Source organism: Hydra vulgaris, chromosome 02 (assembly GCF_038396675.1).
Source record: "Hydra vulgaris chromosome 02, alternate assembly HydraT2T_AEP".
NCBI lineage: Eukaryota > Metazoa > Cnidaria > Hydrozoa > Anthoathecata > Hydridae > Hydra > Hydra vulgaris.
Genome location: NC_088921.1, coordinates 3017146 through 3030000, shown reverse-complemented (window position 1 = coordinate 3030000; position 12855 = coordinate 3017146). Strand labels below are relative to the sequence as shown.

Sequence of the window (12855 nt, the reverse complement as noted above, 5' to 3'; positions counted from 1 at the left end):
ACTCCAGCTTCTGTATCTAAAGTGATTTCCTGCCTAGACTCTTCTACAGCTTGTGGCCCGGACAACATACCTGTTATTGTGTTGCAGAAGTGTTCTCCGGAGCTGTCATCTATACTCTCAAAACTATTTAACAAGTGCTTATCAGAGCCTTGTTTTCCAGCCTGCTGGAAAGCGGCATCCGTTATCCCTATCTTCAAATATTCTGGAGAGCGATCTGATTCCTCTAACTACCGACCCATTAGTTTTCTTCCTATCATAAGCATGGTTTTTGAATCTTTAATTAACAAACAATTTATCTCTCATCTTGAATCTAATAGCTTACTTTCTGTCCATCAATATGGATTTCGATCTTTTCGTTCTACAGCTGATTTTCTAACAGTAATAACTGATAGGTTTTATCGTGCATTAGATAAAGGTGGAGAGGTTAAAGCCATCGCTCTTGACATTTCAAAAGCTTTTGATAAAGTTTGGCATGTTGGTCTTCTCCATAAGCTTTCTTCTTATGGTGTATCTGGCAACATCTTTAAGATTATTGAATCCTTCCTTTCTAATCGTAGCATAAAAGTTGTCCTCGATGGACAGCACTCTTCATCTTATTCTGTAACTTCAGGGGTTCCTCAAGGTTCTATCCTTGGCCCTATACTCTTTTTAATTTACATTAACGATCTTCCAGATATTCTCACATCTAAGGTGGCATTGTTTGCTGATGATACTACCATTTATTCTTGTTGCCATAAGAAACCAACACTCTCTGATTGCTTGGAGGGGGCATTTGAGCTTGAAAAGGGTCTCACTTCTGCTACAGCATGGGGCTCACAGTGGCTGGTGAACTTCAATACAGATAAAACTCAATTTTTTTCAGCCAATCGTTATCGCAATAAGTTAGATCTTCCTATATTTATGAATGGTGATGTACTCAATGAGTCATCTACTCTTCATCTTCTAGGATTAACTCTTACTTCCAATCTTTCTTAGAAACTATATATCAAATCAGTTGCAAAATTAGCATCTGCTAAGGTTGCATCTCTTTATCGAGCTTGTCACTTTCTTACTTTGGATTCTATTCTCTATCTCTATAAACTCAAGTCCGGCCTTGTATGGAATACTGTTGCTATATCTGGGGTGGTTCTTCTAAAGATGCCCTTTCTCTTTTAGACAAAGTGCAATAACGCATTGTAAACATAGTTGGAGTTGCTCTTGCAGCCAACCTCCAACCATTATTACATCGTCATAATGTTGCTTCTCTTTCTCTTTTCTACAAATACTTTAAAAAGCACTGCTCTAAAGAGCTAGCATCTCTTGTGCTATCTACTAAAATTCATTCTCGTGTTACTCGTCTTTCGATTAGTGCTCCAAAAACGCTTATTCGTTTAGTTTTTTTCCTCGGACATCAGCTCTTTGGAATTTGCTTCCTTCATCTTGCTTTCCTGATTCATATAATTTGCAATCCTTTAAGTCATCTGTCAATCGTTATCTTGCTCTACAATCTTCATCTTTTCTCTTTCAGTAACTTCTAATTTTAATTAGTGGCTGCTTGCAGCCTTGTTGATAGCGAAGATGTTTAAAAAAAAAAAATTGAATTAATATTGACCAAAATCTGAAATATTTGAGTATCTGGAGCTTACAGTTGAATTTTTTGATTTTTTGAGTAACCACTTGCAGATAAAGTTAAAATTAAAAATGTGTTAAAAGTTAAAAGTGTGTTAAAAGTTATTTTAGCACTTGCAGCAGCCTGTTAAAATATCACTTTTTTTATAAAATGTGATAAATTACATTCACTTTGTAGACAGACATAGAGTAGATAGTTAACATAAATTATGAAAATTTTTACTGGTTCTATATATAGACAATCACCAAAAAAAATCAATGTCTTGACGTAATTTATTTGATATTATTTTATAATATGTATTTATTAAATTTTATGCATATAATATAATTATAATGATATTTTCACATGGTTATAATTTCAGTGTAAAATACTTCAATTGCTTCAAGTGTTTGTATTAAAATCTATATCTGCACAGTATTTTCTGGGTTTTATTATTTTATTTTTTAATATTGCAAGAACCAAAAACTAAAAAGTTTTGTGTATGCAGAAATAGTTATATGTAGAAATAGTTTATTGGTTGCATTTTAGACAATTTTAATCACATTTGTACTTAGGATTTTATTTTTACTGATTCTTACTGAGATTTATATTTTTACTGATTTTGTTACTAGAAAAATATAAACAAGTTTTTTTTTAGATTATGTTACATGTTTATCCCTCAATTTTAATATTTTCAGATTAGTAAAAAATGTCAGAGAAATATTGTGTGAAACGAGTCTTAAATGTGATAATTTTAATTGTGATAAAATGTCATATTGTAAAATGGTAGCAGGACTCGAATTAAGCATATCGCGATTACTTTTCGCGCCTTTGCGATTACTTTTTTCTTAAAATTTGTTTTTTCGCGATCTTTCTTTTTTTCATGATTATTCTTTTTTTATTTTAGAAGATTGATACTCTATTCGCGAATATTTAGTGTTCTTTTACAGTATAAAACTGCAGTGACTTCTGTAATGATAATTTTTTTTTTAAAGCGGAGCATAAAGTAAAAGAAAGAAAAATAAAAGATTTAGAAAATCAATTAGCAAAAATGTTCAAATGCAGGAAAAAGACCGATTGTTTAAAGAAGGAAAAATTTATAAAAAACAAATGATTAAATACCTATTTGAATCAAGAGTACAAGCTAATTATTGCAAATATTACCGAATGTATGGAAGGCTGTTTTCAATCTCTCCAAAAATCACCATTGTTTATACATTTGGTAGCTTTACTTAACGTTTATAACTGGTCGTTAAATGTGAATGATGGAACTTTTGGCGATAAAGCTATCGGTGAAGTTGTTAAACATTTTTCTGAATTTTTAATTGGTGTAGGATGTGATTTGAATAATATACTTCATGAGTGGATCATTTTAAAAGCATACATGTTTCCCATCATAAGTAACAATCAAAATGAGTATTATTTGAAAATTTGGGAAATTGTTTTACTTGTAATGGGGTATGATTTTTTGCTTAGTAAAAATAATTTTATGTTAGTAAAAATCCTGAAAAATTCTAAGCATTAAACTAGTGAAATGATTACCAAACGATCAAAATATTTACGATTACGATCTAATACTTTTTCTATTAGCAATCAAAAAAAGTATTAGATCGTAAAAGATTCTGATATTTAGACACATTTTTTTCTTTTGCTTTATTTTATTGAATGAAAAAAGTGAACGCTAACTTTTATTAAAAAATACATTGAATGAAAAAGCAATAGATAGAAATATCATGGGAATTTGATAAGGTTACTTAGATAAAAAAACTTACTTAATAAGAATTTAACTATCATTCTTGTTTGTGATTGTGTGGGTTTTCGTGATAATGTTAAGTTTTAACATTTTATCACGATAATGTTTTCGTCGTTTTTAATAGTTTTTTATAACTGTTTCAAATTTATATATTGTTTTGTTAGAGTTTTAAATAATTTTTTTTACTGTTAAAAATTTATAGAAAATTTAATATTCTAGTTGTTTTAAACAGTTTAAAATATGTAAATAAAATAGAAAATGAATAATTAATTAAAAGAAGATTATATCAAGTTCATTGATTTTACAAAAATACAGCTGTTAGATTTAATGCAATATAATAATAGTAATAATGTAAATTATAACTAAAGCTACTTTACAACCGCTGAACGTAAATGTTATGACATCTTATGCAAAAATGAGACTTATTATATATGTTATTATAAATAAGTTAAAATAAATAATGCCCCCTCCCCTCCGGCGGGAGTGGAGCAGGGGTTATGAGCAACAAAAAAGTTGCTATTAGATTTTTTTACGTTAATTCGAGCCCTGGGTAGGAAGAATAAGACTGAAAGATACTGATATTAAAGTTTTAATTCAAAGAATAGGATACACTTTTGAACCAAATGAGGAGATATGATTTCACGATGAAAAATCCTATATTTCTAAATATGAAGCACTTCAAAAATACTATTGTGATCCATTTAAAGTCCACAAAAAAAAATTATCAAGGGATTGTGTAAAGTCAACATATCAATAGAAAATCAACTTAAGATCAAACCTGGTCAAAAAAGTTTGTACTAACTGTATGAATGAATTCAAACTTGAAAAAATTACAAAAGTTAGTCAAGATTGCTGCTAAAGAAGATTTTAGTTGTTCAGACTTTGATAAGACAGTTCTTAATAAGAGTGTTTTTCCTGGAAATATCTCCATTCAAAAATGTAAGTAAAGCGCGACATTAGGATATGGAAAGCAAAAAGCTAAAAAAGTTGCAACAAGCATGACAAACCTATTAGCGTCAGCATTGGATATAGACCCAAAAGATATAGTATTGGAAAAAGAGCAAAAATGTATTAACTGTTATGGTTTAGACAAACTGATAGATGCAATAAAAAATAAAATGAAAATAAGTTTAAAGGAAGATAAAGTTCAACTACTAACACTAACTCCTGAGAGTTGGTCAGTTGAAAAAACTTGCAAAACATTTTCAGTTTCAGAACATCTTGTTAAAGAAGCTCCAAAGTTGAAAAATAAAAAAAGGAAATCTTGCTAAACCTGAGGCTAAAATAGGGCAACCTTTGGAAGATATTGTTAAATAAAAAGTCATTGAAATTATGAATCTGAAGAGTTCACAAGACAATATCCAGGAAAAAAAGACCTTTATCTTGAGTTTAAGAAGTTATAGCCTAAACACAAAGTTGGATTCAGCAAGTTCTGTGAACTAAGGCTGAAGTGGTGCATCACAGTTGACAGTAGTGGAAGTCACTCAGTTTGTGTATGTACTTACAAAATGGTAAGTTGATGTGTGCTGCTTTATCTAAGGGCCATTTAATATATTACAAAGATTTGATGCAAGTTTGTGTTTGTAATATAGATAGTGGAAGCTGCATGTTTCATCTATGTTCCAACTGCCCCGGTAAAGTAAATTTGAAGTCTTGGAAAATATGTTTGAAAATAATGGTTTTGATTTTGATGATCAGATCACATACAAACAATGGGTGTCAACTGACCAAACTGCACTTGTCACAGTCCAAACTATCATTATTGAGTTTATTGAAACTCTAAGTGAAATTTTGAATGAACTTTGTCACCACCACTTTATCAAAGAAGCACAATCCTTCTATTTATCAGAGGCAAAAAGAACATTAGATCAACACACTTTTCTTATTCTTATGGATTTTGCAGAGAACTATAGTTTTCTTGTGCAAGATGCTGTACAAGGGTTTTACTGGCAAGCCGATCAAGATACCTTACATCCATTTGCTGTTTATTACAAAGATGAAAAAAATCAACTCAAATGTGAATGCTATAATACAATTTCTGACCATCTTTGCCATGACCAAACAACAGTTCATTGTTTTCTCACAAAGTTACTCCCTATGATCAAAATCAAACAATGAAGTAATATATTTCAGTGATGGTGCTATGTCACAGTACAAAAATTACAAATGTCTGTTAAACTTAATGTACCATCTTGAAGTTCACAATATAAATGTTGAGCATCACCTCTTTGCTACATCTCATGGCAAAGTCCATGTGATGGAATAGGAGGATCTAAAAAAAGAGAAGCAGCAAAGTCTACGAGCAGCAAAAGCATGTCTACAAGCAGCAAACATGCAAAAAAGATAAAAGCAGTCGACATGCAAAGATTCTCACACCAAATGAACTATTTACATGGGTTCAAAAAAACATTAAAGGTGTTAACATATTTTACATTTCAAGTGATGATATCAATAACCATAAAACTTATTTTAACCTGAAGAAACAATATCAAAAGATGGACACAGTTCCAGGCTATCACAGTTTTGGACAAGGTGGAGAGAAATTATTTTTACAGAATCTCTTGCGATACTGTCTATGATACCCATTTGCTGAATAATATTAACTTGGCATAAAAAGATCCTTCAAACTTTCAGCCTGGTAAATACATTGCATGCTTGATGATGAATGGAACACAGGGCTTGTGCTTGTAATGAAAACCAAGATGTTAATGTAAAATTCATGCATAGAAACAAATTAAATTTAAAATGGACTAATGATGTACAATCAATCAATTATTGGGTTTCATTCGACAATGTAATATGTCAAATAAGTGTTCCATCCATTAAGGGTAGAAGTGCTCGTGACTATAAACTTGCTAATAATGATTATGACAGTATTATGATGTAAATCAGCGAAAATGAAATTAGTGTACTTTGTGTTTCATGTGTAAATACACTTCTTCTTTGAGCATTTTTATTTTTTTGAAGTATAATATAACTTGCGCTATTAGGTATCCTTTTTAACTAAAATAACTTTGCAATCAAAATGCTAAAATTATGTCATAAGATAAAGTATAGGTCTTTAAATTTTTTTTGGTGATTGTCTATATATAGAGGTTTGTATTTTTTTCATAAATACTATGGGTGGTCAAAATTTGAAGCAAATTTGAGGTGGTTCCCTGGGGACAATTAGGTGATTTGATATGGAATGACCCAATAATATATTTATACATAATTTTTTTTTATTATGACGATGAATGCTTTAATTTTTAAAAATTTTAGTTGTGAAAGAAAATGTTTTGGTTAAAGCTATAAAAACTGGTGACAAAAATGTTGTTTGCAATCTTCTAAATGATGACGGATGGAAGCGGAAAAAAATAGATGAAAATGTCATTTCTATTACTTCAAAAAGCATTAGTTTTAATGACATGTTAGATGAATATTGCAGTGGGAATCAGAATATAATGCACATTTCTGCAAGTAACATTTTGAAAACCAAAAGTTCATGTAAATAATTTTGTACTTGTTTTTGTATTTTAACTGCTTCATGTATTAAAAATAATTTTCAAAATTTAAAGTTCAAATATTTAGGGCATACTTTATTGATTTTTGGAAGTGAAAAGTGTTCTTAATGAACATTGTAAACTTAGATAAACATAGTTTGTCAACATAAGGTATTATTAAAACATTCTATTTTAATGACCTCTTTTAATTTAAAATTATCAATTAAATATCATTTTACAATTTAGAGTTTTATCATTGTTCATGCTCAATTTGTATCATTATATATATATATCTATATATATATATATCTATATATATATATATATATATCTATATATATATATATATATCTATATATATATATATATATATATATATATATATATATATATATATATATATATATATATATATATATATATATATATATATATATATCGTTGTCAGATCAGGTTATCCTGCTACTGGTAACATGTAACCCAGTACAATCTGCTTCATGTCCTGCTGCCTTGTAGGATACGCCTTTTTAGGCAAAGGCTAGGAGATGCCAACTCCGATTTAAAACACCCCCTGCCTTGGGGCTCTTGGTTGAGTAAAGGCTAGAGATGGTGTCTCGATAAAAATACTCATCTTGGGCAGATGTTAAATGCAGCCAGCTACTGTCTTGTAGAAGGCCTCCTAGGCAAAGACTTAAGGGGTAAACAGATTCTATCTGTTGACCAGTCTCGCACCCCTTCTTCATCTATTAGGCTGGCGCAGATGTATTTTTAATACATTGTTTCCAGTTTAGGATGTTGAATGCTGGATCTTCTTGACTCAATGCATGGGTTTGCTTGTGTCACTGTTTTTATGACTAGGCAACTCATTCTATTATCTCCTTATGAGGGTACAGCTCTAAAACTCAGTTTTATGGTTCTGAGGCCGGCTGGTAGTCAGGTTTCCCGAACTCTGTGGTAGCTCTCAGAGAGGCTGATTCCATCAACAGCTGAAAAATATCAAAGCATTAACAGTGCCATGTTGCGCATGGATGGTGTCCCTGTTTGTACTTTTGGTGTGCATTGCGGAGGCCACATTTGGAGCCCTTTGTTACGGCTTAGGGTTTATTAGTAGTAATGAGGCAATTGCTTGGGCTATTAAACGGTGTTCTGAGTACTATCTATGCTTTGAGTCAAGTTCTTCAATCTAATTTGAATATGAATAAAGTACCAAAAACTATAAAACACAAAAAACCATCATCATCACCAAGTTCTCTAAACCTATCATTCACTAATATTCGTGGTCTTCGAAGTAACTTTTCTTCTGTTGAGTCTTATCTCTTGCAAAGTTCACCAGACCTACTTGCTCTTTGTGAGACTAATTTGAGTTCGGCTGTCTCATCTTGTGATCTTAGTGTTGATGGTTATCTTCCTCTGATTCGTAAAGACTCCAATAGTCACATGCTTGGCCTGGGCATTTACATTCGTAAGAATTCACCTGTTTGTCGTGAAACTAGGTTTGAATCCACAGACTATTCTTTCATGTGCTTTCGTTTAGCACCACTTCACTCTATTGCCTTTCTCTTTGTTCTATGTCGATCTCCTTCATCTCAAGACTGCACTCTTTTTGATGTTATTTCTGATCATATTGACCAAGCCCTCTCTCTTTATCCATCAGCTAATATAGTTGTTGTCGGTGACTTTAATGCTCACCACTCTGAATGGCTTGGCTCTAGTGTCAGTGACTCTGCAGGCATTAAAGCCCACAACTTTTGCCTTTCTCAATCCCTAACTCAAATAGTCAACTTTCCAACTCGCTTTCCTGACAACCCTAATCATTTACCTTCTCTACTCGACTTATGTCTTGTTTCTGATCCTAGTCAGTGCTCAGTTTCTCCACATTCACCCTTAGGTGCTTCTGATCACAGTTTGATCTCTTTAAAACTAATATCTCATTCTTCTTCATCACCTGAATACCCCTACTATCGAACCTCTTACAACTACAGTAAAGCTGACTGGGATTCTTTCCGTGATTTTCTTCGTGATGGCCCTTGGGTAGAAATCTTTCAACTTCCTGTCGACAAATGTGCTTCTTATATAACTTCGTGGATTCAGGCTGGCATGGAATCTTTTATTCCCTCTCGACGATTCCAGGTCAAGCCTCACTCTCCTCCATGGTTTTCCTCACACTATGCTGCTGCGATTGCCAATGGAAACCGTTACTTCCATATTTATCAGCAAAACAATTCTCCAGAAAACAGACGTCTGTTTATTACTGCTAGAAACAACTGTAAAAAGGTTTTGTCTAACGCCAAAACCCGCTATTCTCAGGTCATGAAATCTCGTATCTCATCTCAAAAATTAGGCTCTCGTGACTTCTGGAGAATCTTTAATAATATCAATAATAAGGGCAAATCTATAATTCCACCTCTCTTGTATGGTTCAGACTTTGTCACCTCACCTAAAGACAAAGCCGAACTGTTTGCTAAAAACTTTTCATCAATATCATCTCTTGATTCCACTAATTGCGTTCTACCTGATATTGCCAACAAACAGGTTGATTCATTGCTTGACATTCATATCACTTTAGCATCTGTATCTAAAGTGATTTCCTGTCTTGACTCTTCTACAGCTTGTGGCCCAGACAACATACCTGTTATTGTCTTGCAGAAGTGTTCTCCAGAGCTGTCGTCTATACTCTCAAAACTATTTAACAAGTGCTTATCAGAGTCTTGTTTTCCAGCCTGCTGGAAAGCAGCATCTGTTATCCCTATCTTCAAAAATTCTGGGGAGCGATCTGATTTGTCTAACTACCGTCCCATAAGTCTTCTTCCTATCATAAGCAAGGTTTTTGAATCTTTAATTAACAAACACTTAATTTCTCATCTTGAATCTAATAACTTACTTTCTGACCATCAATATGGATTTCGATCTTCTCGTTCTACAGCTGATTTGCTAACAGTAATAACTGACAGGTTTTATCGTGCATTAGATGAAGGTGGAGAGATTAAGGCCATCGCTCTTGACATTTCAAAAGCGTTTGATAAAGTTTGGCATGCTGGTCTTCTCCATAAGCTTTCTTCTTATGGTGTATCCGGCAACATCTTTAAGATCATTGAATCCTTCCTTTCCAATCGTAGCATAAAAGTTGTCCTTGATGGACAACACTCTTCTTCTTATTCTGTAACTTCAAGGGTTCCTCAAGGTTCTATCCTTGGCCCTATACTCTTTTTAATTTACGTTAACGATCTTCCAGATATTCTCACATCTAAGGTGGCATTGTTTGCTGATGATACTACCATTTATTGTTGTCGTGATAAGAAACCAACACCCTCTGATTGCTTGGAGGGGGCATTTGAGCTTGAAAAGGATCTCACTTCTGCTACAGCATGGGGCTCACAGTGGCTGGTGAACTTTAATTCAGATAAAACTCAATTTTTTTCAGCCAATCGTTATCGCAATAATTTAGATCTTCCTATATTTATGAACGGTGATGTACTCGATGAGTCACCTACTCTTCATCTTCTAGGATTAACTCTTACTTTCAATCTTTCTTGGAAACCATATATCAAATCGGTTGCAAAATTAGCATCTGCTAAGGTTGCATCTCTTTATCGAGCTCGCCACTTTCTTACTCTGGATTCTATTCTCTACCTCTATAAATCTCAAATCCGGCCTTGTATGGAATACTGTTGCCATATCTGGGGCGGATCTTCTAATGATGCCCTTTCTCTTTTAGACAAGGTGCAAAAACGCATTGTAAACATAGTTGGACCTGCTCTTGCAGCCAACCTTCAACCATTATCACATCGTCGTAATGTTGCTTCTCTTTCTCTTTTCTACAAATACTATAATGGGCACTGCTCGAAAGAGCTAACGTCTCTTGTGCCATCTACTAAAATTCATTATCGTGTTACTCGTCATTCAATTAAGTGTCATCCTTTTTCTGTGACTGTTCCTAAGTGCTTCAAAAACGCTTATTCGTCTAGTTTTTTTCCTCGAACATCAGCTCTTTGGAATTCGCTTCCTTCATCTTGCTTTCCTGATTCATATAATTTGCAATCTTTTAAATCGTCCGTCAATCGTTATCTTGCTCTACAATCTTCATCTTTTCTCTTACAGTAACTTCCAACTTTAATTAGTGGCTGCTTGCAGCCTTGTTGGAAGCGAAGATGTTTAAAAAAAAAAAAAAAAAAAAAAAAATATATATATATATATATATATATATATAATAGTTTATATTTCTAAAAGAATATTAAAGATACGACCCACATAACATTTCTGCTCAATACTCAGCACTAAATAGAAAGCGCACATTTTGAAAACACAATTTATTTACCATTTTATTATACAATAATTTTCTCTATATAATCCATTTACTCTGCATAATTTACTCTGCATAATTTATGCTACATTATATGCTCTGTATAACTTGAGTATTAGTTTTATTAATTTTTTTTTGATTATAATTTTGCTATTAAAATATATTAGTAAAGCATAAAAGTATACTAATAAAATTAAATACAAATCTCAGATGTTGGGTTAAAATGAAAAATTGAAGTGCACATGTTTTTTGTTTTTGTTTAACAAATTCACTCCCAACAAAGCTGCAAACAACCACTACTCAAGTTAGGTTATAATAAAGAAAAAAGTTTGGAAGCAAGAAAAAAATTGACAGAGGTCTTAAAAAGCTGTAAATTAAAAAAAAAAATTCAGGAGAGAGTTCCAAACCATTGATTTTCAATTCGACGAATAAAATATTTTAAAGTATTTTAAGAGACAGATATAGTAAAAGTATTCGAATTTGCAGAATGACAAGTCTTGTGAGATGGAGTTTTGGTTGATGGAACAAGAGATGAGAACTTACTTGAGTAGCAACCTTGGTAGTATTTCAAGAAAGTAGAGATCACAAAGAAAATTTATAAAGATGACATAAATAATGTTTAAATTTGAGCTGAAATGTTTCCAATGTGTAAAAAAACTTCTAGTAAAACTAAATATAGTAAAAGTAGAACATGGCTGCAAAGAATCTTATTAATACCATTTTCAACCTTTTCTGAAATGATATTTTAAGCAAAGTTGTCACTGCTATATATTAAATTACTGCACCAATTGCAATTTAAAATATTTGTTTATATATATCAGCTTTTGAAATTAGAAAAAATAAGGTTGGCAATAATTTGCCGACCTTAATCTGTGTAAGATCGGCAGAAAAAATTTAGAATAAAAGTTTGACCATAAACCATAGAAACGAGGTTCGCCGACCTCAAACACTTCTAGGTCGGCAGTTAGGTATATAAAATATATATACGCTACTTGCACATTTCAATATAGTTGCAACTTAAGCTTGAAATTATAACAGTAACTTAAGCTTGAAATTATAACAGTAACTTAAGCTTGAAATTATAACAGTAACTTAAGCTTGAAATTATAACAGTAACTTAAGCTTGAAATTATAACAGTAACTTAAGCTTGAAATTATAACAGTAACTTAAGCTTGAAATTATAACAGTAACTTAAGCTTGAAATTATAACAGTAACTTAAGCTTGAAATTATAACAGTAACTTAAGCTTGAAATTATAACAGTAACTTAAGCTATTTAAAATGCCAAACAAGAATTTTATGAGATTATTTAAATATGAGAGATGTTATATAAAAAAATGGTAATTAAAAACTAATGCACAAAAGATACAATTTTGTACTAGTAAAACCCCCCTTACTGCAAAGCAGAAGAAAGGGAAAAAGGCAGGGAAAAGCAGTATGCAGGGAAAAAGGGTTTGAAAAAATTTTTTATTATTATTATTTATTTGCCATAAGACTTTTTGCATTAATTCGAGCCCTGGTATTTTAAATGATTAAATTAGTAACAATTTCTGATGAGTTTAAAAATTTGCGGATAAAGTGTTTATAATTAAAAAAGTAGGAGTTTTCAATATCATTTGATCAAAATCTTCAAAGGGATCCCCAAGTGTCGTGACAACTTGTGTTCATATTAATGATAATGTTAAAAAAAAACGTTTAGGCAAACTTTTTTTGATTAAAACTAAATAATGAA

The 12855-nt window shown here is 31.9% G+C and overlaps 1 protein-coding gene across 2 annotated transcripts in view; it reads left to right on the top strand.

Annotated features, from left to right (window-relative positions):
- Positions 1-12855, top strand: part of LOC100207024 (uncharacterized) — a 94329-nt gene that overhangs the window by 10296 nt on the left and 71178 nt on the right. For both annotated transcript variants that reach the window (XR_010636456.1, XM_065789966.1), the window contains exon 5: positions 6603-6827. Coding sequence is in view for 1 of the 2 variants with exons in the window: in XM_065789966.1 (XP_065646038.1) it covers positions 6603-6827 (225 nt within the window). In the remaining variant the exon portion in view is untranslated. The remainder of the gene's footprint in view (positions 1-6602; positions 6828-12855) is intronic.